The 26,483-nt window shown below is 43.3% G+C and overlaps 3 protein-coding genes across 3 annotated transcripts in view; 1 reads left to right on the top strand and 2 right to left on the bottom strand.

Annotated features, from left to right (window-relative positions):
• Positions 1 to 355, bottom strand: part of KIF7 (kinesin family member 7) — a 33,466-nt gene extending 33,111 nt beyond the window's left edge. Inside the window, exon 1 of the mRNA XM_044660141.1 lies at positions 301 to 355. Coding sequence (XP_044516076.1) covers positions 301 to 355 — 55 coding nt within the window. The remainder of the gene's footprint in view (positions 1 to 300) is intronic.
• Positions 356 to 759: 404 nt separating this feature from the next.
• LOC123236197 (ras-related and estrogen-regulated growth inhibitor-like protein) lies at positions 760 to 4,551 on the top strand. The gene is made up of 4 exons (XM_044662486.1): positions 760 to 898; positions 1,266 to 1,319; positions 2,708 to 2,784; positions 4,126 to 4,551. Exons 1-4 carry the CDS (start codon positions 760 to 762, stop codon positions 4,549 to 4,551), a joined length of 696 nt encoding a protein of 231 aa, XP_044518421.1.
• A 2,258-nt stretch (positions 4,552 to 6,809) lies between these two features.
• Positions 6,810 to 24,665, bottom strand: PLIN1 (perilipin 1). The gene is made up of 9 exons (XM_044662487.1): positions 24,556 to 24,665; positions 23,554 to 23,612; positions 19,561 to 19,765; positions 18,483 to 18,565; positions 15,810 to 16,074; positions 14,430 to 14,620; positions 11,388 to 11,582; positions 10,620 to 10,859; positions 6,810 to 9,554 (listed from the first exon to the last, which is right to left on the bottom strand). The coding sequence occupies exons 2-9, from the start codon at positions 23,596 to 23,598 to the stop codon at positions 9,144 to 9,146; spliced, it is 1,635 nt and encodes a 544-aa protein (XP_044518422.1). The 5' UTR covers positions 23,599 to 23,612; positions 24,556 to 24,665; the 3' UTR covers positions 6,810 to 9,143.
• Between the last annotated feature and the right edge of the window lie 1,818 nt (positions 24,666 to 26,483).

Consider the following 26,483-nt stretch of genomic DNA (forward strand, 5'->3'; position numbering starts at 1 on the left):
GGCTGGGATGCCTGGATCCCCAGCTTATCTCTGGAGTGCAGAGCCTTAGGAATAAGTATAGCATGAGTCTGCCCCCATCTTTACAGAACTCACAGTGAACGATGTGATATTTAAATGAAAATCAAGGACCATATTGCAGGAAAAGAAATTACAAGGGGTGGAGGATCAGAGAGGCAATAGATAGTCCTACCTACTTTCTCTCAATGAGGATATATAGGTAGATATTATTTCTGGGTAGATTACATATATATATATATGTATATATATGTATGTATGTATATATATGTATAAACCTCAGGCCTTTAATGAGCCCCCTTGTTCCTCCCCAATAGCTGCCTGAGATGCCAGTCGCCATGTTTCTCTCCCCTCTCAAGGTCCCCGACCCCTCAAAACATGGGACATCCTGTGAACCTTAAAGATCAGCATTGCCTGCGGTCTCCTCTTTTCTCTCCTTGAGCTGATTTCAGCCTGTCCAGGACCATGGGGGTGGGAGGGGGTCTGGTTGTGCGAGTTGCCCACTCTAGTTGGGTACTTGCTAGGTGTCTTTTGTGTAGTGTTACACCCTCCGCACCTACGCACTGCGGCAGTCTTCCCTAGTAATAGGTGCTCGGTGCGTGCCCTCCCCCTCTTTCCCGTTCACTTCCCCCCTCCCCAAGAAATGGTATGACCCATGTTGATTACCTGTGTCCCGGCCAGGAAGGGAGTCTGCCTTTCAGTCTCTTCAGCAGCCCAAGCAAAAGGGCAAGGCTGGCTCTCCCGATGGTCCTCCGGTTCCCCTTGCGCAGAAGTGCCAGCTTTACCCTGGAGTGTAGGACCTTGTTTGAGACACCTGACCCCAGCATCCTTACCATGGAAGCCAACGTGTTGGTGATGGGAGCAGAAAATGTCGGGAAGTCAGGTGAGAACCTCCATCCTACACAAGCTTGTCTTGAAAGGAAGGAGTATTGGGGGCAGAACCTGGGAAGCGGAAGGCTGACGGAGTGCCATTTGGTATCGGATGAGAGGAACCTGTTGACAGATTGACTATCTGCCTGACGCCCCTGGCTGCCAAGTGTTACACAGCACCCATCTGGACCATTTACGCCTTGGTTACTGCCACTATGCCTGGTCCAGAGTTCAGTTAGCACTCAATGGGTGCCCTTCTGTGAGAAAGACCTTGGAACACAAGCAGCTCTCTCAGGGCTTAGGGTCCTAGGCGATATGGATGATATATTGTCCCCCAAATGGCTTCTCTCTCTGACCTTCTGTTTCTCTCTCCCTTTCAGCCCTGACTGTTCGCTTCCTGACCAGACGATTCATTGGAGAATATGGGGACCTGGGTGAGTCCTGGCCTGGCTGTTGCTGGGCAGATGTTGCTGATTGTTTCCTCCATGTGCAGGGCAGAAAACGTGGCCTGCTTAACAGAATGGGATGTGTTGGTTAATTGGATGAGGAAGTGACAGAAGTGATAATTGGCACAGCCTCCGGTGTCCAGCCCTAATTATGACCCTCCTGGGGACCAAACTGCTAATGAGACTGATAATGTTCTCCTCATGCTCAGAATCCTCTCGTCTCCTTTCCTCTATGAGCTCAGGAAACCCCCTCCAAGTCCTGCCTTTCCTCTAGAAGCCTCCATCTCTCCTTGAGCTCCCTGCTTTTCTCTAACCCTGGTTCTGTCTCTTTCTTCATAGTTAGGATTCTCTAATTTATTTTTCTTGACTAGCAGCTGCTGTCTTGTCCAGCCACCACAGCTCCATACAGTGCTCAACACGTCCATAAACATATGAACCTTCTCTTATTTGATGTCAGAATGTCCAGTCCTACCTGGCTGTCCTGCTCCCTGGTGAACCTTCTTTACTGCCTCTATCCTGGTCATAACAACCAAATCTAGCTCTTAGTTTGAGCCATTCCTTTGAGACACTTATCCTACCTGTCTGGAGAATCCATCTATGTTTGGAAGATCTACTCTTCCCCAGTAGGTTAGTGACCAATCCCAGGCCAATGTCATAAAGGTTCCTTTGACATGGGCAGGGACGGGGAGATATAGAGAGGGAAAAAGGAAAGAGGCATGAGCAGAAGGTGATAAGATTGGTCATCAAAATTGATATCTTCCGATGACTATTATCTCCCTTAGTCATCTTCTGGAGAGAGAATTTACAGGCTCGTTGCACCAGTACAGCTACTAAACATTTCCGGGGTCTCCAGAACAAATTTAGGAGCCATGGATATCTCCTTACTTTATAGACATGCCTTGATTTGGCTTGGAAGATTGATTACCACCTTATTCACCAGATTTGGCTCCAAATGATCTTTGGTTGTTTCCAAAAATCAAGTCTACTCTCAAAGAACAAAGATTCCTCACCATTGATGTTACAAGATTATTTTTGCAGCTCTGAAGAAAATACTATGCTAGATGAGTTTAAATGCCTGCTCTATGTTAGACATTCTACTGACCAGTAGGGGTAAAAAGATAAAGAAATAAGTAGCTCCTATTCAGAGAGTTTGTATTTTAGGGAGAAAATAAAAATGCTGTGTTGAAGAAAAACCCTTGTCCTCTGAACTTTCAATATCCAAATCTTGTGCTCCCTCCATGCTTACTTCCTTGCTATCACGGGAGACCTGGAGATGACTTGGAATCAGTGTGGTAAAGATGAGAAGGTAATAGAAAAGGAAAAGGGGCTTGGTGGAAAGGACTGAAAAATAGGGTGTCTTTTGTTCTCTGGCGCAGAATCAATCTACAGCCGAAGCTTGGACGTGGAGGGCAGGAAAATTCTCTTCCACATCTGGGACTTCCCCAGTTCCCATGTGAGTATACCCTCACAAGCAGGGATTAGCAATTCCTTAGTGGAATGAGAGACGAATGGAGGTTTCATCTTGAGCCCTTGGGGACAAGAGAGCAAGGGCACCAGACAAGCCTTCTCTTAAGCCTGGAGTTCTTGACTAGTACACTGGACTCAAGAAGATCTGAGTTCAAATCTTATTTCTGACACTTGCTAGTTGAGTAACCCTGGGCAAATCACTTAACCTCTTTAAGGATGTCTCCCCTTCTCTAAAGGGGGGCTATAACAGTTTTTTGTAGTGCTTATCTTACAAGGTAGTCGTGTGGTCTAAATGAGAAAACATATGTTAAGTGTTTTAGAAACCTTACAACACTAAAAACGTTAGCTATTATTCCATGATACCCCCTTGCCCCAGCTGGCAGTTGGGGACCTATGTGGCATCTTTCCTGTTCCTCTTGCTCCCCATTCATGCCTCGTGAAGAGCGAGCCACGCAGCCATGACACACTCATCAGAGCAGGTTTTCTCCCCAGAGATTCTAGCAGCTCCTGATTCTGGGTCCACATGGTGCAATGGTTCTACTAGTTCTGTGACCTTGGGCAAGACAATCATCTTCTCTGCCTTCAGCTTTTCTACCTGTAAATGAGGAGATTGCATTAGATGACCTAATATTCTCAGATTAGATGGCATTTAAGGTTCTTCTCTAAAATTCTGCCCATTAAACATTTATTTTTTACATATCTGGCCTCAGACACTTCCTACCTGTGTGGCCCTGGGCAAGTCACAATCCTGTTTGCCTAGCTCTTGCCTTTCTGTCTTAGAGTTGTTACCAAGACCAAGAAAGTAAGAGGTTTTTTTTCAAGTTTTTATTATGTGCCAGGTTCGAAGAATATAAAGGAAAGCAGAAACATGGTCCATGACTTCAAAGGGCTCATGTTATAATGGGGAGATAACATGCCAAGAACTATGTATGTCATGTAACTGTATACAGGATAAATAAGTTATAAATGGGAGGCGATTGCAAATGAAAGCCCTTAGCAGTGGAATGGGATAAGGAGAGAGGGGCACTGGAGGGGGACTCTTCTAGAAGATTCTATCTTCCTTTCATATTTAACCTGAGCCTTTGGGAATAAGATATTTTAGGAAAGGGGAGGGAGTGAGATGATATTTTAAAGTCTGATAGACCAGGTTTCCTGAATTACCAGGAAAGAAGTTAAAAATGCCTATCTGCCCTTGACCAGTACCTTAGAAAAAAGAAGGAACTGTAGCATCTAAATCTTCCCTAGATCCACAGATTCACCTTCCACTTTTCAGTGGTTCTTTACCCTCTTAGTATCCAATCTCAACTTCTTTTCCTCCTCTTCTCAGGGTCAGGATGACCAGCACTCCACAGAAGAGAAGAGGATCCAATGGGCAGATGGTTTCATCTTGGTCTACAGCATCTGCGATAGGGCCAGTTTCCACATCCTTCCCACGAAAGTGCAGTTCATTAAGGTGGCCAAGGAAGGCCAGAGCCCTGAGAAAGTGCCCATTGTCATTGTGGGCAACAAGAGGGACCTGGGACACCACCGGGCAGTTTCCATTGAGGAGGGGCGGCTTCTGGCTCTGACCCTGAATTGTGACTTCTATGAGGTGTCGGTAGCTGAGGCGTCTCATGGAGCCCTTATGGTGTTCCAGGGGCTAGCCCAGCACTTTTGGCAGGCTCGACTGCCACCCCGAAGAGGCATTGGGATCCGAGGTATTGTTAAGAGTATGTCGGCAGTATTTGCTCGAAAGAGAACAGATTCCTTCTAAGTCATTCACCTAGCATCAGTTTCTTTCCTAGTAAATTATGTTAGTCAGTCAGCCATATATTTATTGAGCACTTAATATGTATAGAACACTGTCTAGACTGGGATAGATTAGGAGGACAGAAATAGAGCATCATTCCCTGTCCTCCATGAGCTTTTTAATCCATGTGCCCCAATGCCCATCCCACCACCTAACTCCTTTCTCTAGGGAGTTTACATTTTCCCAGATCAGTATGTCGTCATTCCAATCAGGATAATCTTGGCATGTAATCAACGCTATTACAAAACCCATGGGCCACCCTCTCTAGGTATGGCCTATTTCCCTAAACTTTAGCAAAATGTGGCATTTCAGTGGCTCAGAGGTTCTCCATATTCTGAGGGTATCTTTTGTGGTGTGGCACCACCTCTGGTCTAAGGTATCCAATACAACTGCCCCCAAAGTCAAGGGCAATATGGCATAATGGAATTAGAAGTGAATTTGGAGAAAGATCAACTGGCTTTAAATCCTGGGTATGTTTCTCTGACCTTAGGGAAGCCCTCTTCCCAGGCTTACTTTCCACTTTTCTCAGATGAAGGGATAGAACCTGATAATCACTAACATCCCATCCAGCTCTAATATTTAATAGTCCTAATATTAGGTCCTTATATGTAAGCAGAAGGTTTTTAAGCCCCAGAGGATGGATCTTTCTGAAGTTATGTTTTGTGACTATAGAATAAAATTTCTAGGATGGCAACCTTTGCATTCTCCATAATGACTTGGGGAGAAAGGGGACAACTTATGGTCAGAGTTCATAGGTGTCTGGTATAGCAGGATCCCCGGAAAGTTTTTCTCCAAAAGCTTTTGGTGACCAGATTTACACACACACACATCTAGCATCTTGCTTTATTTCCTGTTTCCAAACTATGCGAGTCCCCTTCTGTTCTCCCCTGATGCCCATCTTTTTGCTTCTCTGTTGCTAAACTCAGTTGGCACTTTTACTGGGAATTCCAAGAGTGCTGTTCAGGCCTGGCAGGATACCATCTTTATTATCCCTGCTTTTGCTCCAGAATCTGGTCCTACTGGTAGGAACCAATGAGAACTTCAAGGGCCCAAACCCTGGCCTTTAGGTAGCTAGGCACTGTCTGCAGCAGCCCACTCTCCACTCTGGAATTCTATAATTAAGAGCCAACCCCAGCAAAACTTAAATCATTGTTCTTCCCATTCTTTTGGTAATCTTTCAGCCTTTTTATTCCTATTCCTGTTCAATGATTCTGTGTTGTCTGTAACCTGGCATTCTACAGATTCTTACAATCAAGTCCCCACCAAAATCAGACTCCATTTGGATCCTAACTGTCTCTTCTCCAGCTTTTGCCTCCATCCCATTAAAAAAAAAAAAAAAAAAAAAAGAACAATGTGGTATGTCAGCCCCATAGGGCCTTATTAAGTGACTTGCTAATCTCATTAACTCTTTCAAATTGATTGTGCCTCTGCTAGAGTAACTGATGCTTTCTAAAGGGAGATAGTGAAGAAATTAATTTCTTTTGATGAGAACTTCAGAAAATTGAAGGGAGGTTGTTCAGCAGGCCTGTCAAACTACATTACTTGCATAAAAATAACCAATTCCAAATAGCCTCATAACTGACAATCGTCTTAAGGTTCCCCAACCATCTGGCTAACCTAAACCAGAGGAATATTAATGCTCCCTGGACCCCATTCTCCTATACACTGAATCAGCAGAGGCTTCTCTAAATCCTCAACTGAGACAGGCAAAGTCCTCTGGTTCTATGCTTCTGGGCTTGTCTTACTCAGCAAGAGGGTAAGATTACAGAAGAGTAATTCATCTAGAGCCTATGATAATAATAAGAAGTGTTTTCATGGGCTTTTTCAAATTAGGTGGCTCAGTAAGATGAGGAAACCAAGCTTCACAGCACCAGGCTTGCCTGACCCTGATAGTAATGCAGGTAAGATCCTCCAGGATATCAGGAAAAAGTGACAGGGGAAACCTACAGCCAAGTCGACAGGCATATTTATTGTACAGAAGCTTATTGTATGGGTAGTTAGGGGGCCCAGTGGAAAGAGGGCAGGGCCTGAAATCAGGAAGACTCATTTTCCAGAATTCAAATGTCACCTCTGACACTTTCTAGCTGTGTGACCCTGGGCAAGTCACTTAATCCCATTTGTCTCAGTTTCCTCTTCTATAAAATGAACTGGAGAAGGAAATGGCAAACTCTAGTATCTTTGTCAAGGAAACCCCAATGGGGTCATGAAGAATTAGACACGACTCAAAATGACTGAACAAGTTTATTATATTGTGTTTTATTGTATAGCTACAATAGTTGAGGCATAGGAGCAGTTATATTTAGGGAGATTCTGCTACCCTGGACAGTCCGTGGCATTGACTCCCAGCAGGGTGGGACAGGAAATACACAGTAAAAAGAGGCTTAGAGAGCCTGAAGATTTCCCACAGAGAAAGCACAGTAAGTACAGTGTGGCTTGGAGGTGAAAGAGTAATTTTAAGGAGTTCCCTGGTGTAGAAATAGTTAGGGATGGTCTAGTTTACTAGGGTTAGTTGAAAGAAGGGACTTTTGAGATAAGCCCTGGGAAAGGATTCTGGGTAAGAAAGGAATTGTGAGTCTACAACTGAAAATAACTGAATTTCACTTTCTTGAATTTTGACCAAGCTGCAGGGAGGTTTTGTCTCTCTGCCTACAATTCCCATCAAGCTGAAGTTCAGTTATTTTCATTGTAGACTCACAATTCTAACTGGCCTCAAGGAAGCCCAGGTGTCCTCAATTTCAGGTCTTCTTGTCCTTCCCTTCTCTCAAGTTCCTCATTTTCTCTCCCTTTCTGTTGTCCTTTGCCCAGGCTACCGTCTCTGTGTTTGGATTACTCTACACTCTTCCTTCCTTAGTGAATCTCCGCCTTTCTTAAGATCAGACTCAAAGATCCCCCTAATTGTGTCTGACCATCCTTGTCCCTGTCTCTGATTTTCACAGTCCAGACACGTAATACAGTCTCCCTGTCTCTACACACTGAATAAAAGTTGTCAAATGATAGGCCAGATCAGTGGGCAGAAACTGGGCATCTCTGAGACTTGGAAGCACCAGCAATCGTGAATGAAGGCCCACAAAGTGACCCCACCCAGGTTCTCCTCCCAGGGAACTGATTCGATGTGCAGGAATACTTCTGAAACTAAAATTCTGCTTTCTCCTCCCAGGGAATTCTCTTGAGTGGCATCAGGGTAGAACTTTTGCATTTAGCAAAGTATGTATATACATATGAGTAAGAGGCATCTGTGAGGGTCACCGTAAGGGGAGCCTGAAGAAGCTTAGGAAGAAGGTGCTATGGGTATTGGCTCAAATTCTATTGATGTAACTAAGGTAATAAAAAATGATTTTGAGATTCATTGTAGTTGTGCATAATAGAAGTACCAGGGTGGAAAGAAACCCAGAGTGGTCCTCTCTTTTATCACCCTGCCCCTAGGATAAGCCCAAATCAAAAGGCAAATGGAAAACCTGAGAAGGAAGGTGTCATTTTAATAGATAAAGTAAGTCTATAAACAGTCTCTAACCCATAGCAATGGAGAAAGTTACTATCTAGATGAGCCTAGCAAGTCATGAGACCTATTTTTAAAAAGCACCTGTAGCTTACATTTTGCACACCCAAATGAGTATAGTGTCCCTTAAAGAAGCCCCTCGGAAAGCCCAGACATTTATTCTAACACATGCTGCCATTGCTCAGTACTCTGGGAACAATTCTTTGGGAATTCTCAGCTTGCCATGTGTCCTTTTGAATCACCTGAATGGTGACAAACTTTTCTTCTTTGGAAGATGGATTTGATTTTTGGAAACAGCCAAAGGTCATTTGGAGCCATGTTTGGCAGGTGATTCATCTGAGAAATTTAGCTGGGGGTCCAAAGCAGAGGGAGGTGGCTTTGGAGTGAAAGGACCTGGATCTGCATCCTGACTCCCTGCGTGAGCCTGGCAGGAAGGACTCACCCTCCTGAGTGAGGAGACCAACCTGAAGAGGCGAAGCCTCATCTGGCCGCTGATGTTGGGTCCTATTAGGGAGACAAGAGGTGAAAGCTGGCCTTCTCGTGGGGCTACAAGGAGGCCCCGGAGGCTTATGCCAAGGAAAAGTTCTAGATGTGTTAGGGCAAGGGCTGCGCCACTGAAGGACTGCATGGCTCCCAGGAGGCCTACCCTGACGGGCACGACTCCAACTTAAATGAAGGAGGCAGCTCTCAAAGTCGGCTCTGACTCAGTTCTCCTGAGAGCAACCCGGGGTGATAAGTTAGTGGGGCTCACTCATCCCTGGTTGCAGTGACCCCAACCCCCAGCAGCCCTCAGTTTTGCCCTCAGGATGGCCCGAAGGCTCGCGGCACCTTCCTGGCAAGCGGGCAGGGATGGGGCACTCAAGGGCTCCGGAGTCTAGTGAGTGTGTAGGCAGGAGGCCGCTGCAGAGGACCGAGTTCGGTCAGGATCTCGGCTTTGCTCTTCTCTGTGGGGGCCGCAGGAGGAAGCTGGGAGTGGCGGCGGTGGCAGGGGCGCGCGCCAACCCGTGGGCCCAACAGAGGGCACCGAGGCAGGGCTGGCCCGCAGGGACCTCGAGCCCCATCAGTTCTTCTTGTAAAGCTGGCTGTAGTGCATGCGGTTGTAGATGGGCTCCATGACGCTGGGTCGGAAGAAGCTGTCACTGACGCGGCGGGTGGGCTTCTCCCGGTGGTAGAAAGAAAACATGGAGCGGCCGGTGGGGGTCTCGGGCTCAAACGTGGCGCCACGGTGGAGGGAGCCACGCTGCTGGGGCCCCGGGTCCGACGCTTTCTGCTGAGCAGAGAGCTTATCTTCCAGGCCCAGGAAGGACAGCGCACTGGAGTTTCGGGGACTCCTGAGGCTGCCACGGTGCTGGGCTTTGCTCGGGGCCTCGGCGGTGGGGGAGTGGGCGCCTTCGCTCCCCTCTGGCTCGCTCGGGGGGTTGTCTATGTCCCGGAACTCACTCTCTGGCTCCATCAGGGACAACCTGGGGAGCTGAAGAGTCAGGGGGGGTTAGAGAGGAGGCCTCCAGGAGCTACCGCTGGGCCTAGCTCGGCCCCCCCTTGGCTTCTCTGTCCCTACACTGTTCTCTCTGTCCTGTTAGGATGGGGTTGTTTTATTCACTTTACATTTCCTGAGCAACAGCAAGGGAGAGGCACTAAGGAGCATATTGATAGCTCAAATTTCTACAGCACTTCAGGGTTTACAAATACTTTTCATCCTAACTTTCAAATGTATACAGAAGGGGGCAGTTAGGTGGCTTGGTGGATTGAGAGCCAGGCCTACAGACGGGAGGTCCAGGGTTGAAATCTGGCCCCAAATACTTCCTAGCTGTATGACCCTGGGTGAGCCACTTAACCCCAACTGCCCAGCCCTTCCTGCTCTTCTGCCTTGAAACGGATACTTCATATTGATTCTAAGACAGAAAGTAAAGGTTTTAAAAAATGTACAAAGGGCCCATATTATTACCATCCCTACTTTACAGATTAAGTGATTGAAGCCTAGAGACGGGAGGTCCTGGGTTCAGATGTGACCTCAGACACTTCCTAGCTGTCATTTAAACCCCTTTGCCTAGCCCTTACCACTCTTCTGCCTTGGGATACATAGTATTGGTTCTAAGGTGCAAGGTAAGAGTTTCTATCAAAAAAAGAAAAAAGGTTAAGTGATTTGGGGATGGTCTCAATGGCAAAGAATTGTTAAATTCAGAATAACAGAGCTGAAAAGAATTCTGGAATCACACAGGCCAACCTCCTTATTTTGCAAATGAGGAGTCTGAGGCTCAAAGATGGAAAGTTAGACTAGAATATTGGACCTAAGATCCTTTCCATCTCCAAAGTTCCATGACGCCTTCATTCTCATTTTTCCTCAATTAGTTCATGAGAACTAAGACTTGAGCCAATTCTCCCGTTTCCTCCTCCAGGCTTGGCGAGAGGACATGAGCTCAACCTCATCCCTCATCCGGCCTTGGGCACTGCATCCTCCTTTCCCTTCGTGCCCTGGCATCCTCCCTGGAGACCCTCCATCAGGCCTCTGGGGCAGGGGTGGCCGCAGGGGACTCACCGGGACGTAGTGCACCACTGTGTCCACCACGTTGTCTGTGACGCCTTTCAGGGCGTCCGATAGCGACATGGCCCTGCTTTTGGTAAAGGTCTCCTGGCCAGAAGTGAGGTGGAACAGCCTCCCAGCAGTGTTGTTCCAGATGGTGACGGGTACCCACTTGACAGTGGAGACGGTGGTCAAGTAAGCAGACTGCAGAGTGTGAACCACACTGCCCACAAGGCTCTGGGTCCTGGGCCTGGGCTGTGAGCAAGATCTCAGGTTAGCCACTTGGGCATGACCTCCCAAACAGCCCCCCACTCCCCAAGCCATGCAGATGCTCCCTGCACAGCCGTCTTCCCGGGCTTCTTCGCCATAGCTCTAAGTAAGTGCTCTTGTACCTCCTGGCTCTCCCCACTGCCCCTCACTCCCTCTGCTCTCTCTCTATGGGATTAGGGAAACATAAATCCATTTCTGTGTGAGGAGGCCAACCTGAAGAGGCAATGAGAGTGGAAAGAATATTCACTGGCTTTGGGATCCAAAGGAATGAGCTCCAACCCGGACTTGGTGATTTACTCCCCATGTGTCTGGGCTCCCCCTCCCTCTCTATAAAATGGTGGGGCCAGACCAGATGACCTTTGTGGGCCCTGAAGCACACCTGAAACATGCAGTGGAACAATGTTGGATCTGAAACACCATCCCTATTCTGTCTATCTAAAAGCTAATTAGCCTGGCCCTTCCCCAGTTGCCCTTTTAAAAGACACAATTCTCCACTTGGCTCATTCTTTTCACCATATTTAGTTTGTTCTCTTCCTTCCTCACTTCGGGTTCCTCTTCTTCTTCCTCCTCTTCCTCCTCTTCTTCCTCGTCCTCCTCTTCTTCATCCTCCTCCTGAGCCCAATTGTACTGCCAAGTTCCCCTTGATGTGGATCGGGGTCTGGACACCACCTGCATGGCAGCTGACACACTCCACTGGGCCATACTGCTCTGGGAGGAGGCCAGACAACAGTGAATGAGCAAGGATGGTGCTGGGGCAGGAGGGAAGGCAGGGAGAATAAAAGGAAGGGGCAGTGACTGCCAAAGGGCCTAAGGCATCCAGACCTTGCCAATCTTCCCAATACCCAGAATCAGAACCACGTGGCTCCTGTACATTCCAAAGTAAATATTCCTATGGGGAGGGAGGTGTAGGTATAGCAACTTTAAAAAAAGAATTTGAAGGTGCAACTGGGTAGCTCAGTAGATTAAGAGCCAGGCCTAGAGATGGGAGGTCCTAGGTTCAAATCTGGCCTCAGACACTTCCTAGTGTTATAAGTAAAGTTAAGTGGGTGCAGAGAGCAGTCATGGGACAGCAGAGTAAGGAATTCTAGAATTCTGCTGGGGAGAGTCAGCTTGTTCTGGGGATTGATTCTCTCTCTGGGTTTACCTGAAGAGGAACTGCATACCTTCCTTTGCTGGCTGTGGTATATCTGGACTTCTCCATCCTACCTGCTTTCCTGTTACCTGACTGAAACATCTGTTGAGCTTCCTGTGTGATCCTGTACAGCTGAGCCATCTGTCTGTGAGAATTTGGTTTGGGGTCCTTTTGACTTCTAATACATCCAATCCCATTCCCCAAACCCACCTTTTATTTCACTAGCTGTGTGACCATGGGCAAGTCACTTAACTCTCCATTGCCTAGCCCTTACCACTCTTCTGCCTTGGAACCAATACACAGTATTGATTCTAAGGTGGAAGGTAAGGGTTTAAAAAAAAATTTGATTTTGGTCTGGATTTGTGATCCATGAAGGTAGCTCCCTGGTGAAGAAATTGCTGTCAATGCAGATCAACAGATGTTCTGCACACTTAAGGCTTTACAGAGTTTCCTGGGGCCTCAAGAGGTTCAGAGACTTGCCAAGGATCACATCCAAGGTGGAATTCGAACTCAGAACATCCTGGCTCTGTATCCTCTCTTCCATGTTGCCTCTTGTATACAACATATCCATTCTTCTTGTTCAGTTCTATAAGTTGTGTCTGACTCTTCCTGACCCTATTTGAGGTTTTCTTGGCAAAGACACTGGTGTGATTTGCCATTTCCTTCTCCATCTCATTTTACAGATGAGGAAACAGAGGCAAACAGGGTTAAGTGACTTGTCCAGGGTCACACAGATAGTGTCTGAGGTTGGATTTGAACTTGAGTTTTTTGAGTCTTCCTGACTCCAGGCCCAGCATTCTTCTAACTATCCACTGTGTCACTTTGCTGCCTGCCACATATGTGCATATATGTAAATAGAAATGTATGTAAATAGATTTTCAAGAAAAGAAAATATATTTTAAGTAGTTTTGAGGCAAATCACTTTCTTTCTCTAAACCACAGTTTCCTCATCTATAAGATAAAGATAATATACCTGTTCTACCTACTACTGTGAGGAAAGCATTTTTAAAAGTCAAAGATGGGGCAGCTTAGGCGGCTCAATGGATAGAGGGCCAGGTCTGGAGAGGCAAAGTCCTGGGTTCAAATCTGTCCTCAGATACTTCCTAGCTAGGTGGCCCTGGGCAAGTCATTTAACCCCAAATGCCTAGCCCTTACCACTCTTCTGCTTTGGAACCAATATTTAGTATTGATTCTAAGACAGGAAGTAAGGGTTTTTAAAAATTGTCAAAGGTTGCATAATGTGAGTGATTATCAAAAGTTGTGTGAGCAAGGTAATAGTGCCCACCCTTTATTCACCTTTTTCACATCCTCTTCCCTACCCTTGCTCAGATGACTGGCCATCTCCCTGAGGCCCACATCAGAAAATAAGGCAAGAATTTTGGAGTCACAGAATCCCTGGGTTCAAATCCTAAGCCCCACTATTTACTACTCTTGGTTCTTTGAGCAAAGAACTTAACTTCCCTGGACATATCTGTGAAAATGAAATTCTAAGGCTCCTGAAGGGTTTCAGTTATAATAAATCATGAAGATATTAAAGATGCATTCAAAAGCTGACTAATGAACAAAATGTTCATGGATCAGACATATGGATATATTTCAAACATTGCACATGATTGATTTCTGACTCCTTAAATTGGATTGGGTTAAACTTTTGTTGAACTTAAAAATTAAGCCTCTGTCATTGTGAAGAGCTGCAGCAGCCAGAAGACAAATTGTAAAGGTCTTTTTGAAATGTCAAAGACTTACACTTAACATCTAAAAAAGTGGTCAGACTAGGTAAAGATTTTGACCAGGGTTCTGGGAAGAAGAAGGTTTGACCAAGTCAGGAAAGACTTTCAAATGAGCTTCTTTCTGGGGCACCTGGCTGTACAATTGTGTTACTACTTCTTTCTTTATATTTATAATTGGATGCTAATATTATGTTAAAGCTTTTGCTGTTTCCCTTGTTTGATTGACACCCTGAAAACCCCCAATGCTGAAAAGCTATAATAAAGTGGGTGCAGTGGGTGTGGACACTCTCTCTCTGTAAGCTGACACGCTGACACCACACTGCATACGTCTCTCTGTGTCTCTTGTCTGTTTATTTAACCTATGTCCTTTCTTCCCTAATCCTTAAGCCCCTCATCCAATGTTTTCCAGTCTTTGGCTTCCCTCCATTAGGTGATTAAAACCCACGCAAAAACTTTTTGTAGAGGCTGGGCCTCTACAGTTCCTTCCAGTTTTAAATCTTTTGATTTTAGGATCCCAACAAGCCTTTTTGCTCAGGAACTCCCAGTCCATACTGGAGCATGAGTTCTCCATTTAGGAAGGTGGAACTAGGATTGAGGGGGTGGGGAGAAAGCAGGAGCAGTGGTAACACAGAGAGATGAGTTGGACATACCAATTCTTGGGCTGCCTGCCTTGGACACCAAGTGGAAACTCACCAATGGAGCCACACCTGGGATCCACTTGGCTAATGCATAGCCCATGCGGAGGCTCTGGACTGTCATCTGAAAGGTATGCTGGGAGATGGTGTTGGTTAAAGTTCCAATTCTTTGAAGGAAACCAGGCTTTGGCTTTGGCTTTGGCAGCTTCTGCTGGACTTGGGGAGGACTAGGGTGCTCCACGACTGGGGCTAGTTGGAATTGGGAAAGGAGCAGAAAAGAAAAAACAAATAAATGGTGAAGAATGAGTAGATCCATGATTTCTGGAAGTACTAAGAATATTCTTTTGGAAAGCAGCATGGTCTAGGACAGGTGTTCTTAACTTGGAGTCCATGGATTCCAATAGGTCTATGGATAGAATCTGGTCATCTGTGCACTTAAATGGGAACAAATTAAATCCTTATTTTACTAATCTCTAAGTGAAGTTTAGCATTTTCATCGATTATGAATGTAGGCAACAAACTATAGTAGTAGTATTTTTAATATTACATTACAGTGGCTATAGATATCTCAAAATATCACCAACATATAACTACTTAAAAATACTGATTTTTATTAAATCTGTTCCTAGAAATATTGCTATAATTAAAACATATTTGATAACTGTATGTCAATATAATTGCTTTCCTTTGTAATCCAAAGTATTTTATTTTCTATTTTTAAAAGATTGTTCTGGAAAGGGATCACTAGGCTTTATCAGACTGCCAAAGGGACCAATGATAGAACCCTTAGTCTAAAGAAAGATGGCTGAACAGGTCTCTATTTTGTCATTCTTCGGGGATGTGACCCTGACAGATCACCCCTACTTTCTGGGCCTCAGTTTTCTGTAAAATGAAAGGGTTAATCTAGAAGCTTCCTAAAGTTTCTGAGACTTTTAATAATTTATAATTTTAATGCAAATTGTAAAAAGATCTGAGGACTCCACATTTCATTATTTCAAGTTATATCCACAGAACTTTAAAGCTGGCAGTACCCTTAGAGGTCATACTGTCAATCTCTCATTTTTGCAGATGAAGAAGCTGAAACCCAGATAATTAACACAGTCACAGGCCCTGCAATAGCAGAACAATGAGTCATGGCCACCAGATTCCCAGTCTATTGACTATATTCTGATTCCTCTCTGAAATCTTGCTCCTTGGCCCCATCTTTTCAGTCACAATGGAATCTAGGCTAGTTGAACAGATGAACTCATTTGTAAATTGATGAGTGATAGTTACTATCCCTTCTATCTCCAAGGTTCTATGACTCTAACCTTCCTACATCATTCCCGATTCTGTGGGAACTGCAAGAGCCTGGCATTCTCCAGCAGAGTGTTCCTACTTAGAGTTTCTACTTTACTTCCCCTCTCTCATCTGCCCCAGCTTTCTGTACACTGGATACCTGGATTTTCCTTGGGTGCTGGAATCAGACAGTTCACCACCTTCTCAACATTGTTTAAGGCCAAGTCTGCCCCTCCAGCTGCCAGTTGACCCACCCGGGTGCCGGAGGCATATTCAGCTGTGTCCCGTGCTATACCCCAAGCAAGTTCACAGCCAGCCAAAGCTGCCCCCAGGACCTTATCAGAAGTGCTGGCAATAGGAACACTGAAGCTGTTTCTGGCACTTCGAATTCTAGTGGAGATGGTGTCCTTCAGTTCGGAGGCAATCTGCAAGCAAATGAAATGGCAACAAAAACTACTCTCAGAAAGACTTGAAAACATTTTACTTCAGAGCATTTTATGATGTTTTGAGGCCCTAACCAAATGCTAGTTTGTACTGTTTTTATCTGTGTAGCTACCATAACTCTCATACTAGAATGCAAACTTCTTGAAAGGAGGGATTATATCATATCCTCCTGTCTCTCCAAGTAGCAAGTAGGATGATTGGATCATAGATTTAGAGCTGGAAGGGATCTTATAAGTAATCAAATCCTACCTGTTTATTTTACAATTGGAGAAATTGAGGCAGAGAAAGGTTAAGTAACTTGTCCAGGGTAACCCAGCTAATCTGTGTCTGAGGCAGAATTTGAACCCAGCTCTTCTTGTCTCTGAGTCCACTGATCTATGCACTATTCCATATTAAAAATGGCAAGTACTTAATGCCTATTTGTTGAATAAAGAAATGGATATGGATTGATTTATGCACTTTAGAGAATTTTCTTTGTAAAGGTCCCAGGCACTGAAGGCTCAGAGCATCTCTTCTCTGTCCCACACTTAAAGGACCCTCTAATGTTTGAATGAACTTCTAGACATATGGTTTTAGCTGGAAAATGGGTCTATCCCGTCTCTGTGATGACTGCAAGATATATTTCCTAGCTCCTTTCCCCTAGGACCTCAAAAGAGCCACATTTAGAGAATGGGATCTCAGCTCTGTGGGGTTGGGCCTATTGGAAGCTAGAAGCTTAAGAAGCACCTTCTCCCCAGTTACCTGGGCTCATAATCTTTGAATGACCTTTGACTCTTGTTCCTCAGCTGTCATGGCCAAACAGTTGCCAAGTGCTATCTGCATTTCTATCTCTTCACAATATAGCTACTCCTCTCTCTTTTCCATTGCCATTACCCTGGCACCAATCCTTATCTCTTTTTTCTTGGACTCTTATAATAGCCTACAATGCTACTAGTTTTCCTGACTCCAGGCTATGAATTTTCCAATATATCCTTTAAGTGGTAACTTTAGTAATCTTCCTGACATACTGCCACTGTTCTATTTTAAAACTTTTGGTGATTTCCCATTATCTATCAATTAATGTAATCTCTAAATTTTGGCATTAAAGGCCCCTAGCATACCTTTGACTGTACTCCAGCCAAACTGGACTACTGCTTTCTGCTAAATTAATCAAAATAGGGTTATAGATGACATTGAAAACTCACAAGAAAAAAAATGGTAAATGACCTACTTGTACAAAAATATTTATGGTTGCTCTTTGTGTGGTGGCAAAGAATTGGAAACTAAAGGGATGTCCATCAACTGGGGAATGGCTGAACAAACTGTGGTATATGATAGTGATGGAATACTATTGTGCTGTAAGGAATGATGAACAGGATGATCTCAGAAAGAGATGAAAAGACCTTCATGGACTGATGCAGAGTGAAATAAGTAGAACCAGGAGAACACTGTACACAGAGACAGCAATATTGTGGGATGACCAAATATGACAGGCTTAGCTACTATCAGCAATACAATGATCCAGGACAATTTTGAGGGTCTTATGAAAGAACTGTTGGAGTAGGAATGCAGATGAAAATGTACAATTTTTCAATTGTTTATTTGGGTATATGTTGTAGGGTTTTGTTGTAGGGTTTATAAGATCAGTCACTTACAAAAATAAATAATATGGAAATATATTTTGTGTGATAATACATGTATAACCCGGTAGAATTGGTTTTATAAGATTATTCAGGGGGCAGCTGGGTAGTTCAGTGGATTGAGAGCCAGGCTTAGAGATGAAAGGTCCTAGGATCAAATCTGGTCTCAGACACTTCCCAGCTGTGTGACCCTGGGCAAGTCACTTGACCCCTATTGCCTACCCTTACCACTCTTCTGCCTTGGAGCCAATACACAGTATTGACTCCAAGATGGAAGGTAAGGGTTTAAAAAAAATGATTATTCACTTACAAAAATGAATAATATGGAAATATATTTTGTGTGATAATGCATGTATAATCCAGATTGAATTGCTTGCCAGCTGTGAGGAAGAGGGAAAGAGGGAGGGAGGCAATTTGGATCATATAATTTCAGAAAACATGTGGAAATCTGTTAATACATGTGATTGGTAAAAATAAATAAATGAAAATCTAAACTAAAAAAACCCAAAACTTCCCAGGAACACCTGATCTGAGGAACATAGGGTTAAAAAGGCAGTGAAGTTTAGCCCTAGGCATCGAGGAAGTGAAATTTCATAGACAAGAACTAAGTCTTTTAGCAGCCTCTCCCTCTCCCCAAACCATCATCTTCTCAGGTTCTTCGAGGAGAAGAAGAAAGAAATTCTGAAACCTAAGAGTGTGTATATGTGGTCTGATTACTTGAAAAGGAAGCAGGCAGTAAGATACAAAGTATGAGGAAGAGACTTCCTTACCTTTTCTGGAGGGTACTGGAGAGCAGGAATCTTTTCTTCCAGGTGGTCTAATCCACGACAGGCTAGTTCATTGGCAGCTGTGACTGAAACAAAGAAGAGCACTGGAGTTAACCAATCCACCTTACTTTGAGAAACCAGAGATTGCTGGGAAGGATATAAGACTACAGAACATTGTCAGACCATGAACAGAACACTTGTCATCTTCAAGACTAGACCTGAACCCTAGAGTTTGATCACAAATTAACACCACCTCCTTGGGGTCCCTATGGCCTGAGACTAACTTGGGACCAAGAGGGATTCCTGAGGCTATTGCACTTCTAGGGTAGCTAGGAAAAAGACAAGTCTTTTGTCCAAGGATTATTTTTTCCCAATGATTGAAGGCTAGTAGGAAAACTGGTGAACAGATAGTCCCCTTAGCAAGTTTTTCTCTGTACTGACTTGTGGGGCCTCAGAGGCTATACACTCCCCAAGGCATAAAGGAACTTAATACAGTACCCCGAGAATCCCTATTCATTGGACCAGGAGTGTCAATTGAAACAAAAAATCTGCTTGATCCTTTGAAGTATTTATTCTAAGATTCTGGTCTTTCTACTGATAAATCTTGCTAAAATATCATACAATATCACAGAGGCCTGGGCCCAAGGACAAAGGTCTTTAAGTATGACTCTTCTTATTGTTGATATCTGGAGGTCTCCAAGATACATGTCTCCTTGAGACAGTGGGAGGTATCTGACCTATTGAAATCTAAGTGAAAAATGTGTTCAATGTGGAGAAAACAGTGGACCATTTAAACTGATATAAAAAATTATGAATTTTCTGGTACTGGAAAAAAATAACTGAAGTCTGAATCCATGCTAGACTCAACATTGCCTCATTGCTGCCAGTGGTTGCATTGCTTAAGTGGGTGATTTGTCTGTTACTGGCATCTTCTCCTGCCCAGTATGTGCAGATGTTTTCACACTCCACCTTCCCAAAAACTTTTATGCCTAGGTTGGAATGTCAATGGAAATACAGAGTTTTCTGAAGGTTGAGTAAGGAAATTCAAACAGATAGATAACCCCATGTCCCTGCAACTCACATTGGGTTGACAGCCGTCGGACCACAGGCTCCATGCTCCATGCAGCCAGGTTGCTGGCTCCTTGTACTCCTTTCTCATAGGCATTACATACAGAGGCCACAAGGGGATGGGCTTCCTTGGTGCTGGTGTAGGTCTTTTGGAAACATTCACAGGTGCCACTTACCACAGGCAACTGAAGGACTCTCTGGAGCACATTTTCCTGCTCCTAAAAAGGAAAAGAAACATTTAAAAATTACTTTCATTTCTCTTCTTTTTCCACCTCTCTCTTTCGTCACCCTGCCATTTCTGTTGGCAGAACCTCATGCTCACTTTTTCTTTACGTAAGATTGGGCTAAGCTGAAGGGTCACACTTAAGGAAAAGAGAATGCTATCATGCCAGGGGCCTCTGGTCATCTCGTTCATTACGTGGAAGAGAAAGTAAGAAGGTATACACGAATATAAAAGACTTATTGGTTATAGCCTGGGTTTTCATCAAAAGTCAGATTCTCTTTATTAACTGGCCAAGACATATTCTTTCCCTCCTTCCAAATGAAATTAAAGTTCAACTCAATCAGAAAGCCTTCCATGATCAACAACACCCAACTTTCCAAGCCACCAGCAAAATTTTCTGCCTTAATTACTAGAAAACAATCTGTCTATTTCATTTCTCTCTACAGACCTTATAATCTATCATGTCTCTGCTGTCCTAAACATTTTTTGGATTTCATAATATCCCAGTTAATGTTACTGACTTGTTGATTGAACACTGAAATGGAATATTACTTTGTGAGATTAAAAGATATAAAATAATGGAAGCTTAGCATTAGAAAGGACCTTAGAAGCTATCTAGTCTAATCTCTCAGACAATTCAAGAATTCTTTCTACAAAATAATTAACAGATAGTCAATGATCTCTTGCTTAGCTACTTCTTCTACTGATTGAGTTTACTACTTAATGAAGCAGCTCTTCCATAACTGGATGTTTCTAACTATAGTACTAGAAAGTTCCTATAGATATGGAAATTTTTTACCCTATAACTTCTCTCCATTGCCTACAGTAATGCTCTCCAAAGCAACATAGAATATCTACTCCTTCCTTTACACGACAACCTTTTCAATAGTTGAAGAAAGGTATCATGTCTCTCTCTCCTTTTTACTTCTTCAGGTTAAACATTACATTTCCTAATATGACATGGTTTTTAGCTCCCTCACCATCATGTTTCTCTCTTGTTTGTTAGTGTTCTTCCCAAAATATAGCACCACAAATTAATCACAAAATGTGGCCCCATCAATCAACAAAGGGTACAATAGAGCAACTGTGTCCCATAATATAGATACCATCCTTTTAAAATGTAGCCTAAGATTATTATTGGTTTTAGTAGCTTCATTATGCTGTTGGTTCATGTTAAGCTTGAGGTTAGCAGAAACCACCATATTATTTTTTCAAATGAACTTTTGCCAAGCTAGATCATTCCTATCTTTTATCTATACTAATAATTTTGTGAACCTAAATATGAGACTTTATATATACATATTATATACTTTTATTCATCTGGGTCCATTCCAATATGGGAAGTTCATTTTGAATCTTGGTTCTATTTTCTATTGTATGTTATACTTCCCAGATTTATGTCACATGCAAATATGATAATCATTCCTAAAATGTTTGGCACTCCACTTGAAATCTCATTCCAAGGTGACCCAGCCACTAGTCAATGTTTCTCAGATGTAATTGTTCAGTTATATGTGCATCTACTTAATGACACTATCGGCTACTATACAATTCACCATTTTATCTAAATGTAACTAATATGTACTACATCTCTTACATACCCTGAACTACCAATAAACCAACCTCATTAACTGAAAGAAGTTAGTCTGACATGACTTATTTTCAGTAAACCTATGCCAGCTCCTAGTAATCAGTGTATTCTTTTCTAAATGTTCCCAAAATCTCTTTAATTTTGTTAAATTTGTGTCAAGCTTACCAGTCTGGAATTTCAGAACCTGCCCTTTTCCCTATTTTGAACACCAGGACAACTTAAGATAAAAGTGTCATAACAAATACAAATGACTGGACCAGATAGTCCAACTTTGCTTCACATTCTTCTCCCCCTTTCCCACATGCCTAACATTCAGGAAAATGAGAGATCTGAATTCTTTATCTGTGTGTGTGTGTGTGTGTGTGTGTGTGTACTTCTGTCAGCATAGTAGTAGGAGAGGAAAATTAGCACAATGATAAACTCGGAGGCACTTGCCTAAAAAAGTAAGCTTCATTGGAAGCAGAATGTCTTTGATTAATCACTGCATCTAAGTGGCACTAAGTACTAGAGGGCAACTTGATGAAGATGATGATTGAGGCTTTGATCCAAGTAAACAGTCATAGGAATACTTATCCTTTTTTTTGATGATGGTTAAAATAGAGAATAGACCTAGGAAGAAGACCCAGGTTCAAATTGTAGGGAGTTGAGGGTTAAACACAAGATTCTTAATGCTAGAATGTCCTTCCCACACTAATCCAACCAGCTAACCAGTCACGGTTAACCTAGATATGATGCAAACTCCTATCTTGCCAAAGATTCCACCCAAATGGAAAAGAAGCACTGTTCCTTATACTGTATATTCAGTGCCTTATTTTTCTTTTTTTCTCTTTATACTGAATTTGCTTCTGAAGAGGCTGCATCTGGCTGCATCTCTGTTACTCAAATGGGGAGAATGAACTGTTGTAAATCTTTGGACAAATGTCATGATTTCCAGACTCTATAGGCTTGGGGATAGGGTGGGGATCATCTCCTATAAAACAGTTATATAAATGTGCCCCAGTGCCACTGTTTGTTTGTTGTTTTGTTCCTTCTTTTGTTCCAACTGAGAGTGGTAAAGTTATTCTCTTGGCCAATCTGAGGCCAGGTACCTTGGCCAAACTGGGAGAAGGCAGATTAGATGAGGACAGGCAGCCTATATGTTGAGTTTAAGAGATTAACATGAACTTTCTGTACTTTCCTGATCTTGAAGGGAGAAATATAACTGCCAAGTGGATGTTAGATGACTTATTGTGAAATACTTTATACGTTTATGAGGAAAAGTGCCTTGGGCATTTATAAAACAGAATGAACTAAAAAAATAGCTCCCTTTCCCTGGGGTAAAGTCAAATCTAGAAAATTATCTGGCTTAAAGCAAGAAAATTCTACCTGGGATACTTTAAACTGAAATTTTTGGGGCAGCTGATAGGGATCATCTGTGGTAGAGCCAAAATGTAGAGTGGCGCTAAGAGGAAAAATGGAGCCTCCTACTCTGAATGACTTAGACCTTAACCTGAGACTGATGTCTGGCTAGTCCAGGTGATGTTTTCAGGTTCCCTTCCAGCTTCATCAGGCTATGATTCTTTGTGGCATTTACAAGGACTCCTTTAGTACAGTGGTGTTTTAGGGCTGTGAGGTATGAAAAATACCATTTAGGGAACATAATTTTTAATTTTCACAAATGACATCAAGAGAATCTAAATCAGTGAACTGTTGAAGTATTTCATGTAACAGAAGTTCAAAGATACTTTGAGACACTTAAATCTGGTGACACATTAAATCCCCTAACATTGACTACATTATGGTATAATAAATAGAAAGGGATTTGGAGTTAGAAGAGTCAATTCTGCTCACTTACTCCCTATTTGAAGTGAAGATAATAGTGTCTAAGGTTCCTTTTAGATCTAAAATCCCATAATCCCACCTTTTTTTTTTTACCATGATTACTAATTGTGGAGTGATTTTTAAAAGCATACTTCTAGCTAATATTTCTCTGCTACCTTCAAGTACCTTGCAGATATCAATTCAGATCATACATTATTCATGGTGAACAGTAGACAAGAATTATTTTCTGAGACACCAAAACAATTTCCTCACAGTCAGGAATAGTAATTTAACCCAGGTATATTCTGTTATTGAATTCCTAAACCTACACTTCCTACTTTCTTTCCTTTTTTTTTGCTCCCCATTAATTGTCTCTAAACATATTCTCTTACCGGGTGGTCTCCATCCATCATGGTTGGGCTCCTATTGACTGCCATCTCAGCACTTCAGTCTGCAAAGGAGAGGATCCCATGACTATAAGTTTCCAGATCTAAGCCCCCAAAGTCAGTTCCCCAATACATGAAGTTCTTGGGACTAGACCACCAAAGCAGATGGCTGGTGGTTCTGGTCCCTGGCATGAGACATGGCACAGAACCACTGCAAAGAGATTACTCTTTTTTTTTTTAAACCCTTACCTTCCATCTTAAGATTGATTCTAAGGCAGAAGAGTGGTAAGGCAGAAAGTAAGACAATGGGGGTTAAGTGACTTGCTCAGGGTCACACAGCTAGGAAAGTCCAAGGTCAGATTTGAACTGAGTACCTCCCATCTCTGGGCCTGGCTCTCAATCCACTGAGCCACCTAGCTGCCTCCTAAAGGGGTTATTCTTAATCCTCCTGTAGATCTGAACAGCAAGGCTTCTACTAGTCAATGATAAGGAAAGACAGACCAAGAGGAAAGGCCCAGGTAGATAGAAGTGAGAGGAAGGAACAAGGGACATTAGCAGAGGTGTAGAGGGTGGAGAGAAAACAAGATAAGGCCCAGCTTCTGCCTTTAACATAAAAGGTACCAGATTCTTCTTTATAAAGACCAACACATCTTAAAGTTCCCTCTTTCCATGCTCAGATTAAAAAGAAAGTACCCAGTCTATAAACCAACTGAGCCCTTCTGAAGGAAGGCAGAATGGAGGGATACTTGCTTGACTCCATTGTACCTAGCACATACTTGCAGTCACAAGCTGAAAATCCATTTCTCAGATTCTCAATTGAAGACTGAATTCCAACTGCTTCACAAGCAGTATCCTCCTTCAGTTACTACTCTGAGGGCTCTCATGACACCCAACAATTTCCCAAGAACAGTCATCACTAGCACTGTTTCCCCCTAAACAATGGAACAAATGCAAATAAAGTAGACCCCCCTCCAGCAGCCTTCACTAGTTGCTGCCCCTCCAACTCACTCTAGCTGACCGTCTCCCCGCACTGGGTCAGCTGTATAGCAGAGATTGCACAGTGGACAACTTCTCAGGCAGTATTATCTCCAGTAGCTCTGGGGTGCCAAGTCTTGGGAAGTCCTAATCACTTCCCCAGCCAGAGGAGAGAGGGGAAGAAAGAGGCGTGTTAGCTGGCTACCATGGTAATTTGACCATGGTCCCCCTGGACAAATCCTAACTTTTACATGGATGATTGGATAGCTAAGGGGGTGGTTCCTAGAGCTGAAAGAGATCCAGGTTTAGAGAAGTTGCTCTTCCAGATTTCGAATGTTGAGGGCAACAAATATTGTGAAGCATACCCCATACTATTTTGAATCCTGGCTCCCTAGATGATGTTGCCAATATCCCTCAAATCCTTATTTCCTAATTTAGCTCCCTTTCCACAAGAGGTCCTCTTTGTGTGCCAGTTTTCAATTGATCAATACAATTCACGCAATCTCTTTCAATTGCTCCTAAAATGGAAATTTGAGGCTGGATATTTTGACTGGTGAATAGATAATCTAATGAGTTTGTCTGAATTACTTCAGTTTGTGAATATAGAACTAAGTTACACCAAACTTAAGTGTGCCCCTTGGGCAAATGGTTTCTAATTTATGACTCTGCTCTGTGTTATCTATTTTGTTGGGCTTGATTCACCAGATAATTCTTAGGACATAAGTTATAAGAGGTTCTCAAAGTATAGTGTAGGAATGACAACTTTATTCCCTAAGCCTGGAGAGGTAAACTTTGATTGATTTGTATTGCTAACACTATAAGTCAAACAAATAAGAATATATAACTGGGGGCACGTAGGTGGCTCAATGGATTGAGAATCAAACCCAGAGAGGAGAGAGTTCTGGGTTCAAATCTGGTCTCAGACATTTCCTACTTGTGTGACCCTGGGCAAGTCAGTTAACCCCCATTGCCTAGCCCCTACCACTCTTCTACCTTGGAACCAATACACAGTATTGATTCTAAGACAGAAGGTAAAGGTTTAAAAAATAATAAGATACACTCATCCTTTTTTTAAAAAGGGCAAAGTAAACATAATGGTATTGAGGAGCCAATACTGGGCACACATCAGGAAGACTAACAAGAATGCTAAATTAAGTACTGTTATATTGATTCTCTGGGAGCTTGAAGTTCACTGTTGATTGACAGGTGAATCAATTGGATGGAATGTTCCCAGAGAGGCATGCGGACTCGGGGAGAAAGCAGTTGAGAACCCTGACAGAGGTTCTGGGGTTTTTACCTGTCCCTGAGGCTGGAGATCAGTGTGGATCCTGGTCTTTGGGGAAATAGAGACTTGCAAACTCAACCCTGCAAGCTCCTCCTGTGTTTCCTGTACCGTCATCAACCTGTATTAGACCACCATCTCTGTTTCTACTGCCCCTAGATATTAGGAAGTAATTATCTTAGTCATCTAGGCTTCCCAGGGCCTGGGAGGGATCCGGGAAGTGGGCAGGAGAAGAAGAAGAGGGTGGACAAAGGGTGGAAATCTCAACTGATTAGGCTTAAGATCTACTGAAGAAGAAGCTGAAGATTTCACAGCAGTTTGCCTGCTCTGGTTTAGCCCTGGCCAGGCTGTACCAGAGAGAAGCTATCATCTTGATTCCTTCATTTGCCTGCAGTTAGAGATTTATTAGTATCAATTTAAAGTAGGGTCTCCTAATACCTCTTTCCCTTACCAATATCCTTTGCCAAATATATTTAAAGTGTCAAAGTACCTTCTTGAATTGATTATTCATAGTTTATTTGGGAAGGGAGTCATGCAGTCAGATTACCAACTTTACCTCAGCTGAAGAGCCCAATAACCCCAGGTGGGTCCTGAAGGAATAAAACACTTTGACCTAAAGGATCCTGCCTGGGCAACTGTTATAGGAGAGAGAGGTGTCATCCTATCCTCTCTCTCTACT

This window comes from Gracilinanus agilis, chromosome 2, assembly GCF_016433145.1.
Source record: "Gracilinanus agilis isolate LMUSP501 chromosome 2, AgileGrace, whole genome shotgun sequence".
Taxonomy (NCBI): Eukaryota; Metazoa; Chordata; class Mammalia; order Didelphimorphia; family Didelphidae; genus Gracilinanus; species Gracilinanus agilis.

Bases quoted from the DNA above. Each gene is read 5' to 3' on its own strand.
- LOC123236197 (XM_044662486.1), top strand. From the start codon at position 760: ATGGTCCTCCGGTTCCCCTTGCGCAGAAGTGCCAGCTTTACCCTGGAG. The intron at 899-1,265 runs GTGAGAACCTCC...TCTCCCTTTCAG, and splicing joins AGAAAATGTCGGGAAGTCAG to CCCTGACTGTTCGCTTCCTG. The intron at 2,785-4,125 runs GTGAGTATACCC...TCCTCTTCTCAG, and splicing joins GGGACTTCCCCAGTTCCCAT to GGTCAGGATGACCAGCACTC.
- PLIN1 (XM_044662487.1), bottom strand. From the start codon at position 23,598: ATGGCAGTCAATAGGAGCCCAACCATGATGGATGGAGACCACCCG. The intron at 18,566-19,560 runs GTGAGTTGCAGG...TCTTTGTTTCAG, and splicing joins CCGACGGCTGTCAACCCAAT to TCACAGCTGCCAATGAACTA. The intron at 11,583-14,429 runs GTGAGTTTCCAC...GCCTCCTCCCAG, and splicing joins TCCCAGGTGTGGCTCCATTG to AGCAGTATGGCCCAGTGGAG.